Source organism: Prionailurus viverrinus, chromosome C1 (genome assembly GCF_022837055.1).
Source record: "Prionailurus viverrinus isolate Anna chromosome C1, UM_Priviv_1.0, whole genome shotgun sequence".
Lineage (NCBI taxonomy): Eukaryota > Metazoa > Chordata > Mammalia > Carnivora > Felidae > Prionailurus > Prionailurus viverrinus.
Genome location: NC_062568.1, coordinates 141,997,623 through 142,016,908, shown reverse-complemented (window position 1 = coordinate 142,016,908; position 19,286 = coordinate 141,997,623). Strand labels below are relative to the sequence as shown.

General features: G+C 36.6%; 1 protein-coding gene across 1 annotated transcript in view; it reads right to left on the bottom strand.

Moving 5' to 3' along the window:
• COL24A1 (collagen type XXIV alpha 1 chain) overlaps positions 1-19,286 on the bottom strand; it is a 410,128-nt gene that overhangs the window by 64,258 nt on the left and 326,584 nt on the right. Inside the window, exons 45-48 of the mRNA XM_047871498.1 lie at positions 7,849-7,902; positions 7,685-7,738; positions 1,388-1,441; positions 154-261 (exon numbers count right to left, since the gene is read on the bottom strand). Of these exons, the coding sequence (XP_047727454.1) occupies positions 154-261; positions 1,388-1,441; positions 7,685-7,738; positions 7,849-7,902 (270 nt within the window). The remainder of the gene's footprint in view (positions 1-153; positions 262-1,387; positions 1,442-7,684; positions 7,739-7,848; positions 7,903-19,286) is intronic.

The window sequence follows — 19,286 nt, the reverse complement described above, 5'->3', positions numbered from 1 at the left end:
GAGATCATAAACATAATTCCAAAACAACTATTAAAGCAGTGATTGGCTAATCTGAGACAGTATCAAAACTAAGAAAGCTAAAATATATATGGTCTAGCAAAAAGACACTTATAAATAAGAAATAAAAAGTAAAGAGATATTCATTCTACTCACGGGAAGTCCCTGTTTTCCTGGTAGCCCAACTTTTCCAGAGTTTCCTGAAATGCCATCGGCTCCATGGTATCCTTGTATGCCTTTTGGCCCAGGTAGGCCTGGAAGACCCTTGGTAATTAAATTACATGGATTATAGACAGATGCTGTACAAATGTTTAAATGACAATTACCTTTGGGAGGTGGATGTTTACATGTTTAATACCCTGCCCCAGGGTAAATTTTCCTGTTTCCTGAATTCCTTTTTGGATTCCACAGATCAGGTAACTCTTTAAAAGTTCCCTAAACAGAAATGCCACCAAGCTAACTAAAATGTGCTGTGTAAGCTTTTCAGCTTTAGTGTAATTCTCTGATACTTTCCATTGTACTGGCCCATGCTTTACCCAGCTATGGTGAAAAGTCAGCTCTATGCATCTGTCAGCATAGGAAACAGCTATCATTTACTATCTGCAAAACCTCATGCCATATTATTTTCTCAAGAAACAAATTACGGTTCTTTTTGTTATCATTTTGAAATAGATGATTATATGACTGAATAAAGGTCTGAACATTTTTTTTCTACTCTTGGGTAAGTGGATATTACCTATATGAATCTCTGGTCTGAATGTGCTTATATTTTGTGTTCATTTTCTCTTCTTTTTTGAGCCAACACAGGCCACCCAAAGTAGACATCTCACCCTTGGCTGGGGAAGACCAGCAGGAAGTAAGTCTCTGCTAATAAGCCAGTCAACACATATTTGCCTGCCTAGAGGAAGCTGATGGCTAAGGTAAAATCAATCTTTATTCTGTGATGAAATGATTTAAAACATTCTTTTCTAAGACTTTCTGTTCTACTTGCCAGGGAACTGAGAGGCTGAGTCCTTCCATTACAATCCAGCTTAGGCTTTTTATTCATGCTTGAAGATCTCTGACCTTTCTCACCAATCATTTAGTTATATTTCCAGTTCCCTGTTTTCAGTGGTTCATGATCAGAGAGTAGCATGAGTCCACAGAGAGAGCTCCATAACACCGGAAAATAGCATCCTTCAATTGCTGAGACTTGTATTTGTACAGCAAGCTTGGTTTTGAACTCATGGTCATATTTTGTTCCCTCTGTTCCAGCGTGGGCTTAAATTATTTTTTGAAGACAAGCTGATTTATCCAACACTTGTCATAATTGGCCCCAAACCTTTCTGCTTGCTGAAGTTGCCAGTTCTATTTAGAAAAACAAGGAAGATGAAAAGGGTCTATTACTTACAGGAATCCCAGGTTTCCCAGCAGGGCCAGGAGTGCCTTTTTTCCCTTTAGGACCCTAAAAATGTGAAGCACAGCTGTAATTAATTGTAATAAACTTAATTAAACTGAAGGCATAGAAAAGAACCCTGAGACCTGGATGCCACAGCACGTAATGCCACTAACCAGCTGTATATCATTGAGATTGTCATTTAACCTCCCTGGGAGTCATTTTCTTTATCTGAAAATGAGAGTTTGACCAGATAATCTATGAATTTCCATCTAGCTCCAAATTCTATGGTGTAAAAATTTAAATACTGGCTCTAAAAGGGAACCAAATATTATTTAATAAATGTCCACCTTTTCAGACAGAGCCTTTGTCTTCCTATTGAAAGTGGCAAAGTGATTTATTAATTCAGTAAACATTTACCAAGTTTTACGTATCAGGTATTCTGTGCTCTGTTGGGAGTGCAAAGTCAAAGTTACTGATCTCAAGGCACTCACAGTGTAGTAAGGGACATGAACCAATAGCCTAAAATGTGCTTATCTGGAAGCATAGACAAGAACATACTTGTGAATCAAAGAAAAGATATTTATTTCCCACGGAACTCTTTGTTTTTCCATGTGGGAGATGTTTTAAATCATAATTGATTCAGCAGTAACTGGTCTGCCAGGATAGTTAGGAATTTTGCCCTTGCAAATCATGCCATTATTGTGATGATATCCTAAAATTATTTTAAAAAGAAAAATGTGGAAAAGAGTGACCTAGTTCACAAATAAGAAAAAGAAGCATATTGTCATTACCAGACACATTTCTCAGAAGTCATCAAAAGTTGTCACAAACAGGATAATTCCACCAAAACGGGATATTAAGTTATTCAAATTTCAGATAAATTGTGCCAAAGATTCAATTTGAGAACAACAAAGTAAATAATTTCATAACATATTACATCTTCTGATAATGAACTTAATATTTTAAGAAGAAATAGTATATGTAGTAACAGCAAAAAGGGCATTTTGTATAAGAGATAAAAATCTTTGTTAGAAGTTGATAATGGGAAGCTATATGGAACAAGAGTTCTACCTCCAACTTGGAGAACTACTTTACTTGACTTAAAAGGTCACTAATATAAAGTCTTTCTAAGGGTGAGGAAACCAGAAAATGAAACAGTAGATGATCTGAGTTAAGTTGAAGGAGAAGAAATATCTGGAACATATGCTCTCTAAAATAAAATATACCTTTTAGGACACAATAAAGAAATAAAATAAAACTACAAGATTTTAAATACTGAAAAAATTGTGATTTCAGATATCTCTAATAGCACTAATTAAATAGTATATGAACTATGATAATATTCAAATATGTTAGCCAGAGTATTTTTTCCTTCACAGTATTTTTTTTTATGCAAAGTGATAGACCTGCTCTAGATTTTAGATTTTCAAAATAGACTTTTCCTTAGCTTATGGATTTCAACATAGTCTTCTGAAACTCATGGTGAGGTAATAATTTTAGAAGGATATAATATTTTGAGAAGAATACATTTTTAAAAAGAAAGCCTAATTTTTATTTTTTATTAAATTTTATAACTTTTCCCCCAATGTTTATTTATCTTTGAGAGAGAGAGAGCATGAGAAGGGAAGGGGCAGAGAGAGAGGGAGACAGAGAATCTGAAACAGGCTCTGTGCTGTCAGCGCAAAGCCTGACATGAGGCTGGAACCCACAAACCGTGAGATCAGGGCCCCAGCTAAAGTTGGATGCTCAACCGAAAAAAAATGATTTTTAAATATGAAAACTCTACATTTGAGTATCAAAACCAAGGTGACAAAGGAGTCCAGTCATACAATTTATGCCATAAAGAACAGATTTAGAATTATAATAGTATAAGAGAAAAATTTTTCTACTTAAGGGGATATAAATATCTTCAAGTTGGTGAAAGGTAAAAACAAAAGCATAAGAGAAGCAAGGTTGTTTGACACTGACAGGAATCTCTGAGAAGGGCCCTTTATACCTCACTCTGCCCTCAAGTCCTGGTGTGGGGGAAGCAATAATAGCCTCAGATAAGTATGGGAATTTGGGCACAGAGACAATGGCTAGGGAGACTAAAGTCCTCATTTAGAAGTCCACATGAACTGCACTGAGTGTCAGCAGCAGAGTAGAAATTTCTACATTGGGATGTCTAGGCTGGTGGGCTTGAGAAAGTCTGAGTCCCACGAGCACCCAGCATGGTATGGGGATTAGCAGAATACATTTCCACGTGGCCAAGAACAGAAGCAGATAGCTCTTAAAGGCCTATATAAAAGAGACTTTGTACCTTTTCTGTACACAGAAAATAGCTATACATGCCAGCATGGATTAAAGAACTTCTGCAAGGAGGGCCAAGGTAGATGTCAACATGGTGGGATGATGGCTACTAAGGACCTAGATGGATGATGTGCATTTCAGTGCATACTGGTGTAAATAAATGACTGAAGACCAAACTCACCTTCCATTCCTCTTCCCCACCACTGCCACCCAGAATGTAACTGCAGACTTGACAAGAGAATGAATAGGAAAACTCTAAATCAAACGCAGGATATTTGCATGGATGGAGTTAAAGACAGTTAATTGACTAGAATGTTCTACCAATTAGGTTTCTACCACCAGGCAGGATGGGCACTCAGGATGGATGTTAAGTTCCATCATAAAGAACATAAACAAAATTATATTTTAGTATACCTGAGTTTGTGACTTAAGGTTCAGACATACTGTGCATGTGAGTAATGGCTTTACTCCAAATGCTTATATAACAAAATAAAAACAAAGAGATTTACATATCATCACAGACTGATTACATTTTGGGATGACCATTATGTTGGGGATTATTTCAGAAAAGCTAAATGTTGTGCACTGAAATCTACATGTATGGGTCTGTTATCATGAAAACTAGGATGTTAATCAGACCTGGATGGGCATCAGGAAGCAGCTTCCAATAGAATAACACAAAAGAAAAAGTATGACTATAAAAATTATTTTTGAAGTATACTTTGCTACTTGTAATCGGACAATTGTGGTAAAATCTGCCTATTGAAGACAAAAAGTATTTAACAAATAACAAAACTGTAATGTCTGCTGTTTTGAGATGTTCAAATCAGGAAAGATTTCCTTATTACAATTATTGTCATCATACTAAAAGGAAGTAGGCCAGCTAGAAAAGCCATAGTCTAACAGTGGAGATTTTAAATGTATAAAGATCAATAAAGTGTAGACCACTGATACTTTAAAAAAACTGCACATTAAAAAAAAATCTCAAAATGGAATTGTTGGCTTATAACTAAATTAAGAGCCAGGCATTACTAAACATTAATCCTACGGAGAGGTAGTCTCTTATTTGTAGGAAATTATAGATTTGGGCCAAAGACAAAGATAATATGTTGTTATATGAGGTGTTGGTACATGACTGAGTTGCTATCATAAGAAGGAAAAGAAAGTCACTCTTCAACTAATCCCCAGAACTCAAATATAGTAAAGCTAGAAGTATTCTAATGCTACTTTCAAACTTAACTTACTCATGTTATTCTATTTAAATATTAAGTACCTCATAAATCAATAAATAGACTTTACTGTTTTAAATGGATCTGATTTCAAATAGGCCATCATGTTTTCCAAAGCTAAGCCAGACAAAAGAAAAAGCACAATTTTATGCTCACTCTAAAGACTACAAATAAAAATCGTTTGCCTTTCCTATTTGATACTGGACATTTAAAAAATGTGTCATCATAGTCCAAAACCTGTTATTTAAATGAAGTTGAAGGATAGTTACCTCAATACTTAGCTAGTTCTAACTTTGTTAGGACAGATTTACAATACAAACACAGATTTAGAGTTAGGCAATAATTATACTCTTTCTCTCTCTTCTTTTTTTTCTCTAACCAAGAAATTTCAATTCACTAAAATCTGGAATTTTGTTTTGGAAGAAAAATAAGATTTTGGCTTGAGTCTTAGTCTTGGAAAGCCATTATAGGACAGTTCACTACATTTAAATTACAAAAGTCTTTTTGAAAATGTAGTGGTTCTGCTATTGGATTTGACTTGTTCTTTCTCTCTACTGTGTCATGAATGAGAGCCCAATGAATAAGTTAGATGGTTAAGTAAAATTAATCATAAAAGATTTCAAAGTAATAGCAGGCTTTTGTATAATATTGGGAGTCAAGAAATAAAGTTTCTATTGTTAGTTCTGTTAACTGATTCTGTGATCTTAGGTAACTCAATCTGTCTGAGGCTTAAATTTCTTCATCTGTAAAATGAGAGGGTGGTCCAGATGATTTTAAAGGGCCATTTCTAAATCTAAAAAACAAATTTAAAGCTTTGCAAAAACAAGAAGACAGTAATTGGACAGGATCCACCTGACCACTGAAGGTGTCCCTAGTGAATAATACATGGTCAATGATTATTCTTGTAGCAATTATTAGTATTTTAAATTCTTTTTAAAAAACGTTTATTTATTTTTGACAGAGAGAGAGAGAGCACAAGCAGGGGCAGAACAGAGAGAAGGAGACACAGAATCTGAAGCAGGTTCCAGGCTCCCAGCTGTCAGCAAAGAGCCCGAAGCAGGGCTTGAACTCACCTATTGCAAGATCATGAACTTGAACTCACCAACCTGAGATCATGACCTGAGCTAAAGACAGACGCTTAACCGACTGAGCCACGCAGGAGCGCCTAAGACGCTTTTTAATGTAACCTTGAACTGTATGTCAGCATTGCCCAAGGCAGGAAAGAACTAATTCCCTTGAATTATACAGAATTTAAACCATGGCTTCTCAGAATCTTTTGGCTCTGATACCCAGGGTAAGTTGACCACGTAGGCTGGATATGTAGCTGTTTAGTAAGAATATATGATTTTCACTGGCATAATTTTAACAGATACTAATAAATACCAAAACATTTCTTCTTCCTGAGATATGTCAAAAAAGAAAAAGAAAATACTAAGAATATGAAAGTACTAATTCTAAGAGATGAGAAATTTTGGGATCAAACCTTGGGGGAGCATTTGCATCCTTAGGCACTTAATGCAAGTCACAAGAAGGCAGTAGCAGTATTCTAGGTTCCTAGCTGTTCCCACTACTTTTTCCAATTTTGGTATTAAAAATTCTAAGCGGGGAAGGAGGGGTGCTTGGGTGGCTCAGATGGTTAAGCGTCCAACTCTTGGTTTCAGCTCAGGTCATAATCTCATGGTTCGTGAGTTCAAGCCCTGCTTCTGGCTATATGCTGATAGCTCAGAACCTGCTTGGGATTCTCTCTCCTCTCTCTGCTCTTCCCCTACTCATGCACACATGTGCTCTCTCTCTCTCTCAAAATAAATAAATAAACTTTTAAAAAATTCTAAGTGAATGAGACAATTATCTTCTCTCTGTGTGTTTTCTCTTGTTAAGGCTTGCCTTCCATGGATATTTTTATTTTTTAGTTTTTATTTATTAAGGAACCTGACAAAGAGTTATTAGGTAGATGTAAAGACCATTTAAAAATGGCTTTAAGGTGAGTGAACACCTATGTAAAATCAGATTCAACTCAATTTTATTACTCCTTTAAGTAGGAAGCACAAAGTATGGGTGAAGATTGCTTAACAAATTAGGAGAAATGTGGTTTCAAATTCATTACTTTTTATCCATTCTCACCTAATTTATTATTAAAATTACACTAAATTTTTTAAAGAATTCTATTTAAAATCAATAGCATGTGAAATCAGAATGCCATGAAATGTAGGATAGCAGTAAACTGATGGTACAAATCACAAAGCAAGTTATAAGGCAACAACCTTCAGTAAGGTTGAGGCAACATCTATCAGTGCACAGGGAAAGAGACTGCATCCAATAAGCTAATACATTTTTAGTTTGTTTGATAACAGATAACTGACTTATGGAAAAAAAGTGTTTTAAACAAACTGTGAGTCTGTGTCACATAGTCAAACTATTTCTCCCCCTACTCTACTACAACAACTAAGTAGGTTTGACTGATAGGGTTTCACTTTGCAATGCTGGTCTTAAGGCCTATTGGTACTTCTGCTTGAAATCCCAAGGAAAGAGGAGTAGTTTGGGACAACCTTCAGCAATTTTTACCAGAAGGCTGCTGGTAAAGGGAAATGTGGATGGCAGTCAGAACACATGAACTTAATCAATAATCTTGTTTTAGCACAATTATTGACAAATACTCTGATTAGAGGCCTACAGTGATCCTTGCTATGGAAGGGTGAATGATCATTTAAGTTATGATAAACAGCAGCTCCTATGTCCCTGCTCTCTCAAACCAACAGTAAGTTTCAAATTATCTTAAATAATTTCAACTTACTTCAGATCCTCTCTCTCCTTTTAGTCCTTGTTCACCCTGGTCACCTGGCTCACCCTTTAATAAGAAACCAAAGAGAAATCACATAAAAAACAGACACCAAATAAGATATATTAACATTAATTTTTTTCAATGCCAGAATCACAAAGAACGTTCTCAAAACATACTGGGGGCCCTTGTTGTCCAGTAGCACCTCTTGGTCCTGGTATACCCATGTGACCCTAGGAATAGAAAAGATTATATTATTAGAGTAAATAGAGACATGCAACTCAGAGAATAGGGTAGTATCACTTAAAATGGTAGCAAAATGTTACAAAATTCAATTTAAATATCAAAAATTATGATTCTTTTTCAGAAATATTACAGAACATAATAGCCACTGGATATTATGACAATTGAGAAAGCCTGTAAAGTTTTGTTTTGTTTTGTACATAGGTCAACATAGTAGGTTGAATGGTAGTACACCTAAAGATCTCTATGCCCTAAACCCCACAGACTGTGAATATGATCTTTTTTGGAAAAAGGGTCTTTGCAGATATCATTAAGTTAATGATCTTAAAAAGAGATTATCCTGAATGGCCTTTGACAAGTACCCTTAGAAGAGAGAGATAGATACAAACAACAAAGAAGAGGGCCATGTGAAGGCATAGGCAGAAACTGGAGCTATGCAGCCACAAGGAGCATTGTCAGCCATCAGAAGCTAGAAGAGGAAAGGAAGAATTCTCTTCTAGAAACTGCAGAGGGAGCAAGGTCTGTTAACACCATCGTTTCAGATTTCTGGTATTTAGAACTGGGAGAGAATAAATTTCTGTTGTTTGAAACCGCCCAGTTTATAATAATTCTGGTCAGGAAACTAAGACGGTAAATAACCAAAGAAATAAAAAGTTTGAGAACAAATTTCCTTTTTCAACCTATTCCTATTGTAGAAGTGTACTATGGTCTCCATTTTTAAAAACTAAGTTCATACCACTTGGATAAATTTAGTATTGAAAATTGGGAGTCATTAATGTATATAATGCCAAGACACATCAAGTGACTTTGATATTCAGCAGTCTGTCATCACCCTAGTCCTCCTAGGAAGGAATGCTGACCTACCACATTTCCCTTTTCAAGTGTGTAAATAGAAACTAGCAACAACCCAAAGGCATGTCATATTATACATAAAGAATTCTGCATGCAGTCTCATTCTTCCCCTTCCCTACTGTCCTTTTCACTTTAGAATTTCTTTCCTCCTACCCTGTGTATTACAGAAAGAATGCCATAGGAAAAACAGTTAGTAGGCTCATCTCCTTTTTCTGGACTAGGAGAAGTAAGGATTGCCTATATAGACTAATGATATTTATCTCACAGAAAGATCAGTTTAAGCTCTCTTTGTTTGCATTCTTTGAGGCAACTGTTTGTGGTTTTAAGATTCAACCTCCTGATAAAAAAAAAAGAATTATTTAACAGAGTGAACATTGCCAAGAGACAAAGACTGTTGGGAAGGCTTTCTATAGAACATGGCCATAACTAAAGAGAATACCATTACCACACATGGCCTTACTAGCAAAACATGAGCAGAGTCAACAATAACAGAATCAGGTCAGTCAAGAGGAAATACAGTGTAAGTATATATAACTATTATAAGTCATTGATGAAGCAGAATTCAGGAGAGAAGTGATTGGTGAAAGGATGAAGTTATACAACGTAGTGAGAGTGAACAGATGAGCAAACTATAAAACTCAAGATCATGATGGCCAGTTGTGACTTTGCCACCATTTTTGCCTGTGTTTTATAAAGACCTTTTTAAAATGGTCATAAAATAGCCAATAGCTTCTCCTGGTTTTGTGAAGTCTGGATACAAATCTCACTAAAAACAAACTTGCTTTCTAGAAGTTTCACTGTAATTCTTCTAGTTCTGTCTATTTCAATGAAAATTGAGAAAGGCCATTTTCTGCAATGTTAAAAATTAAATATGATGTAGTAAATATTATTATAAAGTTATGTAGGCAAGGTTCTGGGAAGTGATTGACTTTGCCTGATGATATTAGTAGTGGGATGGGCTAAATGGTGAAGGGGAGTTAGATGGTCAAGGATTTTATAAGGGAAGTGATGATAAGCTGAATCTTGAAGGATGAGTGTTCCAGGCAGTAAAGTAAAAAGAAGATATTCTGGCAGAGTGGATAGCATGGGGGAATAAATGAATATTTATCTGACAGAACATGTTAAGTGGAGAATGGATTTGAGAGGGCTATGACTAGGGATAGGGAGTCTAGTTTGGAAGCTATTACAATAATTCAGACAAAAAGGATGAAACCTAAACTAAAGTAGGGCAAAATGGCTAGATTCCAGAGCTATCTAAGGTCAAAAGAAGTGGCCAATTAAATTTGAGAGATGAGAGGAGAGACAAGGGAGAGGAGGGAGAGAACAAGAGAGATAAAGGGACAGAAAGAAACAAAAGGAGAGAAATAGAAACGGACACACAGAGAGAGCAATAGACAGAGGGGGACAGAGAGATACAGAGATGGACAGAAAGATAGAGAGAAGGACTATTCATTTATTGGCTTGAATACCTTAATGTCTGATGGTAGCATTCACTGAATTGAAGACATAGAAAGAATATGATCAAAATGGGGAGGATGATAAAACTGACCAAACCAAAGTGAAATGGAGTTTGAGCTAGAATGTAATTTATTCCATGTATTTCTAGGACTTCATCTCACACAAATTTAGTCTGATTTAATCTTGGGTACCTGTATATTTCTGCTCATATTTTTAAAAAGCAGACGTTGACAGTATAATATGCTTATTCCCACTATATTTCCTCTCTTTCTCAAGCCTTACATGAATTTATCTTGACGTTTGGGATGTATAGTTTTCTGGATGACAACTATAATTTACTATATCTGTTTTTATGCTGATTAAATGTTCTTATTATATGTCTTCTACATGTGATGCCCACAGAGGCAAGTACTGTATCTGGGGTATCCAGTATTATACTTATGTCTTCTAGCTCCGTTCCTGGCCTATGGCAGACACTCAAATATATGATGAGTGGACAGAGATTTTATTATGCATTACACATAAGATCTGTCATGTATAATGATTCCTAATAAGTACTAAGTACTTACTACTAAGTATTTATTGATGATAATGAGCAAGACACATGACTTTTGTAATTCTCAGTTTCTTCAAGAGGAAAAGAGAACAAAAGATGGTGAACAAGATTTTTAAAAATTTCTAACTGTTCGCAGCAAAATGGAAGCAAAATCTACATTATCATTCAATTTTTTAATCCCAAAAGATAACTGTGAGCTCACTACAATTGTAAGAACATTTGTAAATATAAAAATATTTTTAAAAAGATTGGTGATAATCATTCAGTCATAGAAAGGCATGGAGTACTAAAACATTCTACAACATCAATTACAATATAATACATTAAGTGAAATGAAGCCAGACACAAAAAGCTATATATTATACAATTCCATTTATATGAAATATCCAGAAGAGATAACTCAATAGAGTCAGAAAACAGAGTAATGGTTGCCAAAGCCTGGGAGAAATACAGACTGACTGCTTAATGGGTATGAGGCTTCCTTTTTAGGGTAATGTAAATGTTTTGGAACTATGTAGCGTGTGATGGTTGTACAATATTGGGAATGTACTAATATTTTTGAATTGTACACTTTAGAATTGTTAAAATGTTAAATTTTATATTGTGTGCATTTTAGTACAATTAAAAGAAGGGTTGACGATAATGTTAATCATTAGTTTACCACAGTGAAATGATAGTATATACACTTTAAAATGATAGAAAAACAAACATTTGAAAATTTCACCTGAGGCTACAACAGAATAATCTAGCTATAAATAAAGCACAGTTCCCCTATATGAATCAAACTTGTGCTTGGAAAACCTGGCAGGGGACAAGTGTGGATATTTCATGGCTTTCAGATGTCTAAGTAATAAAATTATTATGGCTTCCTGGTTCATGATGGCTTGTTTAGAATAAAACCACCAACAAATTACAAAATGACCTCTAAAGACTAAGGACATAGGATAGAATAAGTCAAAAAGGAAGATGTGGATCAAACTAACTCATGAAATATTGACAACTGAAAACATAATCAGGAATATTTGTGGAATGAGGAAGGAGAAATTGATTCCACAGTGAGCCCAGGAAGAAGTTCTCTGATGAAGGATTTCTGAATAAGGTGTGACTATTCAGAATAAGACAGGCAGGGTTTCTCTTCTGTTAGCCAGATGAAGAGATTCTTTTCTTCTTCCAAAAGAATATCTATTTGTTTGTTTGCCAGTAAATTTGCTAGTTTAGCAACCAAATATTTCACAGTTGGTAGAGGCCAAAAGAAGATATTGCAAGAACTTGATTTTCCTGCGAATGTGTGAAGTTATGCACAGAAAAGGCTAAGGAAGATGTTTTCCAAAATGGCACAGCAGCATAGAAGTTCTCAGCTTGTCTCATCGCTGAGGTGCAGCTAGATCAGCACCAAACCATTTTGAACACCTAGGAAATTGATCCGATGATTAACACAACAATCTGCATAACTTGAGCCACAGAACTCGGCAGGTACACGGTGCGAAGAGGTGAACTGGGGGATAAAAAGTTGCAGAGGGTAAGGAGGTGTTGTTCTGGACAGAGAACAAAGGAAAAGGGGGAGAGTGCAGCACACTAGGATCATATAGGAAAAGCACTCCCCCCAAAAGTAGCTGGAAAGAGTGGAAACACTGACAAGGGACTGAACAAGAAATCTGTTCTTAGAAACCACTGCTGGGGAGAAAGGAGAGGGTTACAATACCATTAGGAATCTATAAACAGTGGACCACAGAGTTGGAAGTTCTGGAGCTCAATACCTGGCAGTGCTCTAGTTTTGAGTAAATCCCCAGGAGCAGACAGCAAGGTTCAAGGGGTCTGTGGGCCACAAGGGGAGAAGGGGTTCCTCTGCTTTGAGTGCATTTGGTAGAGGCCATATGGCCTCCCCACAGGCAAAGGTCCCAGCGGACTCTGGAGAGCAGCCTCGTTTGCTGATATTGGGACAAAGACACCAGAGTGCAGTGAAACCTGGTGCTGGCTGTATGTTGTGATTTGCCATAATCTCTGAACCTCTGCTGCTGCACCACTGCATGAACACATTCTGGTGCAAGCTGGCCATTGCTCAGTGAGACATTCCCCCAGAGGGTCAGAGTGGGTCCAACCTGCAGGGTTCTCTGAAATGAGGGGTTTGGAAACACATCCCCATCTGAGATAAAACTCAGGAGGGAGGTGCTGCCTAACAGGCTGATGACTTGGACATGGACAGGGTATAAGTGGAGAATGGACAGAAGCCTGAGACAAAGGAGGGTTTCTTGATTATGGGTCGGTGAGAGCACAAAATTCCTGTGCCAAAAACTAGGAAGTTAGGTGAAGCCATTTCCACTGCCCCTGCCCATGTACACGGGCATGCACGCCACACCAATCCACCCCAGTAAGCTGAGCAGTGCCACCTAATGAAGAATGGAGCTGTTACAACAAGTCCCACCCAACTGTGACCTCCAAGTGCAGCCCCCTAGAAGACCAGCACAAGTCACTCCATGTGCTTAGTGTATGGAGTATAGAGTGCTTCATAGTTTGAGTTCTAGGGGAAACTGGATGTAACTTCATTCAGGTTTCATTCTGTTTCCTGGTTTATCTATTATTTTTTTGCTTCTGTGTTTGTTTAAATTGTTTTTCCCCTCTCCTTTCTTTTCTTTTTCTTGGATAGAGAAAGAGAAAAATTTATTTTTATTTTCTTTTTAAAAAAATATGTTTAAGTCTTTTTACTATGTTTTTGTTTTTTTGCAAATCTTTGTATTCTATTCCACTTTCTTTATTTCATTTTATTCTACTTTATTATATACACGTTTTTTATGTTTTTAAACTTTTCTTACTATTTTTTTCATTTTCTTTCCTATTGTTTCTCTATTATATCAAAATTTTTCAACAACCACCAAAACACACCTAGGATCTAGCTTCCTTTATTTATGTATTTTTTTTGTTTCTCATTTTCTCATTTTTATTTTTTACTTTATCAATTCTTTTTCTTCTTTCAAAATGACAAAACTAAGGAATTCACCCCAAAAGACAGAACAGGAAGAATTGACAGCCAAGGGTTTAATGAACAGAGATATAAGAAAGATGTCTGAACTAGAATTTAGAACGATGATAATAAGAATACTAGCTGGGGTTGAAAAAAGCATAGAATCCCTTTCTGCAGAGATAAGTAAAATCTAGTCAGGACAAAATTAAAAAGGTTATAACCAAGATGGAATCTCAGATGGCTGCCACAACGGCAAGGATGGATGAAGCAGAGCAGCGAATCAGCGATATAGAAGACAAAATTATGGAGAATAATAAAGCAAAAAAAAAAAAAAGAAAGAAAAAAGAAAAAGGGAAGCTAATGCAAAAAAGCATGATACAGGAATTAGAGAACACAGTGACTTACTAAAAAGGAATAACATCCAAATCATAGGAGTCCAAGAAGATGAAGAGAGAGAAAAAGGGGTAGAAGGTTTATGTGAGAATATTATAGCAGAAAACTTTCCTAATCTGGGGAAAGACACAGAAATCAAAATCCAAGAAGCATAGAGAACTCCCATTAGATTCAACAAAAACTGATCATCAATAAGGCATATCATAATCGAAATCACAAAATACACAAACAAGAAAAGAATTATGAAAGCAAGGGAAAAAAAGTCCTTCACCTATAAGGGAAGACAGATCGGGTTCACAGCAGACCTATCCACAGAAACGTGGCAGGCCAGAAAGGAGTGGCGGGATGTATTCAACGTGGTAAGTTGACAAAATATGCAGCCAAGAACTCTTTATCCAGCAAGGCTGTCATTCAAAATAGAAGGAGGGATAAAGGGTTTCTCAGACAAACAAAAACTAAAGGAGTTAACTAAACTAAACCATCCCTGAAAGAATTTAAGGGGGACTCTCTGAGGGGAGAAAAGATGACACAAAACAAAAAAGGCCAAAAGCACTGAAGATTAGAAAGGACCAGAGAACATCACCAGAAACTCCAACTCTAAAGGCAACACAATGGCACTAAATTCGTATCTTTCACTATTCACTCTAAATGTCAATGGACTAAACGCTCCAATCAAAAGACGTAGGGTATCAGAATGGATAAGAAAACAAGATCCATCTATATGTCATTTACAAGAGTTTTAGACCTTCAGATTGAAAGTAAAGAGATGGAGAACCATCTATCATGCTAATGGTCACCAAAAGAAAGCTGTGGTACCCACACTTATATCAGACAAACTAGATTTTAAAATAAAGACTAACAAGAGATGAAGAAAAGCATTATATCATAATTAATGGGTCTATACATCAAGAATACCTAACAGTTGTAAACACTTATGCTCCCAATGTGAAAACACTCAAATATATAAATCAATTAATAACAAACATAAAGAAACTCATTGATGATAATACCATAATAGTAGGGGACTTCAACACCCCACTTACAACAATGGAAAGATCATCTAAGCAGAAAATCAACAAGGAGACAATGGCTCTGAATGACATACTGGACTGGATAGACTTAACAGATATATTCAGAACATTTCATCCTAAAGCAGCAGAATATATATTCTTCTTGAGTGCATATGGAACATTCTCCAGATTAGATCACATACTGGGACACAAATCAGCCCTCAACAAGAACAAAAAATCAAGATCATACCGTGATCATATATTCAGACTGATCATATATTCAGACCACAACGCTATGAAACTCAAAATCAACCACAAAAAAAATTGGAAAGACCACGAATACTTGAAGATTAAATAACATTCTACTAATGAATGAATGGGTTATCCATGAAATTAAAGAGGAAAGTAAAAAGTACATGGAAGTCAATGAAAATGATAACATGACAGCCCAAAACCTCTGGGATGCAGAAAAGGCAGTCATAAGAGGGAACTACATAGAAATCCAGGTGTTCCTAAGGAAGATAGATCTCAGATAAACAACCTAACCTTACACCTTAAAGAGCTGGAAAAAGAACAGCAAATAAAGCCTGAAAACAGCAGAAGATGGGAAATAATAAAGATTAAAGCAGAAATCAATGATATAGAAATTAAAAAAAAGTAGAACATATCAATGAAACCAGGAGCTGATTTTTTGAAAGAATTAACAAAATTGATGAACTCCTAGCCAGTTTGATCAAAAAGAAAAAGGAAAGGACCCAAATAAATCACGAATGAAAGACGGGAGATCACAACCAACATTGCAGAAATACAAATGATAATAAGAGAATATTATGAGCAATTATATGCCAATAAATTGGGCAATTTGGAAGAAATGGACAAATTCCTAGAAACATATAAACTACCAAAACTGAAACAGGAAGAAATATAAAATTTGAACAGACTTATAACCAGGAAAGAAATAGAATCAGTAATCAAAAATCTCCCCCCGCCTCCCAAAAAGGAGTCCAGGGCTAAATGGCTTTCCAGGGGAAAGCCTGGAATTTTACCTGGAAACATTTAAAGAAGAAGAGTTAATGCCTATTCTTTTGAAACTGTTGCAAAAACTAGAAATGGAAAGAAACTTCCAAACTCATTCTGAGTCCAGCATTACCCTGATTCCAAAGCCAGACAAAGACCCCACTAGAAAGGAGAGCTACAGACCAATTTCCCTCATGAACACTGATGTAAAAATTCTCAACAAAGATACTAGCCAACTGGATCAAACAATACATTAAAAGAATTATTCATCACGATCAAGTGGGATTTATTCCTGGGATGCAGGGATGGCTCAATATCCACAAATCAATCAATGTGATACATCACATTAATAAAAGAAAGAATAAGAACCACATGATCGTCGGGGTGCCTGTGTGGCTCAGGCGGTTGAGCATCTGACTTTGGCTCAGGTCATGGTCTCGTGGTCTGTGAGTTCAAGCCCCGTGTCAGGCTCTGTGCTGACAGCTCAGAGCCTGGAGCTGCTTCAGATTCTGTGTCTCCCTCTCTCTCTGCCCCTCCCCTGCTCATGCTCTGTCTCTCTGTCTCAAAAATAATAAACATTTAAAAAAAAAGAACCACATGATCCTCTCAATAGATGTAGACAAATAATTTGACAAAATACATCCTTTCTTGATAAAAGCCCTCAAGAAAGCAGGGATAGAAGGATCATACCTCAAGATCATAAAAGCCATGTATGAAAGACCCACCATTAATATCATCCTCAATGGGGAAAAATTGAGAGCTTTCCCTCTAAGGTCAGGAACATGACAAGTGTGTCCACTCTTACCACTGTTTTTCAACATAGTGTTGGAAGTCCTAGCCTCAGCAATGAGAAAACACAAAGAAAATAAAAGGCATCCAAATTGGCGAGGAGGAAATCAAATTGTCACTTTTTGCAGATGCCATGATACTCTATGTGGAAAACCCAAAAGATTCCACCAAAAAACTGCTAGAATTGATCCATGAATTCAGCAAAGTCACAGGATATAAAATCAATGTACAGAAATTGGCTGCATTTCTATACATCAATAATGAAGCACCAGAAAGAGAAATCAAGGAATCGGTCCTATTTACAATTGCACCAAAAACCATAATATACCTAGGAATAAACCTAACCGAAGAGGTGAAAAATATATACACTGAAAACTATAGAAAATTTATGAAAGAAATTGAAGAAGACACAAAGAAATGGAAAAACATTCCATGCTCATGGATTGGAAGAATAAGTATTGTTAAAATGTCAATACTTTCCAAGGCAATCTACATATTCAGTGCAATCCCTATCAAAATAACACCAGTATTCTTCACAGAGCTAGAACAAAGAATCTTAAAATTTGTATGGAACTAAAAAAGACCCTCAATAGCCAAAGCAATCCTGAAAAAGAAAATCAAAGCCGGAGGCATCATAATTCTGGACTTCAAGCTGTATTACAAAGCTGTAATCATCAAGAAAGTATGATAATGGCACAACAACAGACACATAGACAGAACAGATACTGGCACAACAACAGACACAACAACAGAATAGATAACCCAGAAATGGACCCACAAACATATGGCCAACTAATATATGAAAAAGCAGGAAAGACTATCCAATGGAAAAGCAACAGTCTCTTCAGCAAATGGTATTGGGAAAACTGGACAGTGGCATGCAGAAGAATGCTCCTGGACCACTTTCTTACTTAAAATTAAACTCAAATTAGATGAAAGACCTAAATGTAAGACAGGAAGCCATCAAAATCCTAGAGGAGAAAGATGGCAAAAACCTCTTTGACCTTGGCTGCAGCAACATCTTACTTGACATGTCTCCACAGGGAAGGAAACAAAAGCAAAAATGAACTATTGGGACCTCATCAAGATAAAAAACTTCTGCATTGCAAAGGAAACCATCAACAAAACTAAAAGGCAATCAACAGAATGGGAAAAGATATTTGCAAATGACCTATCAGATAAAGGGTTAGTATCCAAAATCTATAAAGAACTTACCAAACTCAACACCCCAAAACCAAATAATCCAGTGAAGAAATGGGTAGAGGACATGAATAGACACTTTTCCAAAGAAGACATCCAGATGGCCAACAGACACATGAAAAGATGCTCAATATCACTCATCATCAGGGAAATACAATTCAAAACCACATTGAGGGGCGCCTGGGTGGCGCAGTCGGTTAGCGTCTGACTTCAGCTAGGTCACGATCTCGTGGTCCGTGAGTTCGAGCCCCGCATCAGGCCTTGGGCTGATGGCTCAGAGCCTGGAGCCTGTTTCGGATTCTGTGTCTCCCTCTCTCTCTGCCCCTCCCCCGTTCATGCTCTGTCTCTCTCTGTCCCAAAAATAAATAAACGTTGAAAAAAATATTAAAAAAAAAACAAAAACAAAAAAAACCCCAAAAAACCACATTGAGACACCACCAGTGTCTCACACCAGTGGTGTGACACACTAGTCAGAGTGGCTAAAATTCACAACTCAGGAAACAACAGATGCTGGGGAGGATGTGGAGAAAGGGGAACCCTTTTGCAGTATTTGTGGGAATACAAACTGGTGTCTGGAACAGTGTTGAAGTTCCTTAAAGAATTAAAAATAGAACTACCCTAAGGCCCAGCAACTGCACTACTAGGAATTTATCCAAAGGGGCGTGCTGTTTTGAAGGGGCACATGCATCTCAATGTTTATAGCAGTGCTATCAACAATAGCCAAAGTATGGAAAGAGCCCAAATGTCCACTGACTGATGAATGAATAAAGATGATGTGGTATATATATACAATGGAATATTACTTGGTGATGGAAAAGAATGAAATCTTGCCAGTTGCAATGGAATTAGAGTGTAACATGCTAAGTGAAATTATTCAGTCAGAGAAAGACAAATGTCATATGACTTCACCCATATGTGGAATTTAAGATATGAAACAGATGAACATAAGGGTATGGAAGCAAAAATAATATAAAAACAGGGAGGGAGACAAATCATAAGAGATGCTTAAAGATAGAGAACAAACTTAGGGTTGCTGGAGGGGTTTTGAGTGGGGGGATGGGCTAATTGGGCAAGGGGCAATAAGGAGAACACTTGTTGGGATGAACACTGGGTCTTATAAGTACATGATGAATCACTGGA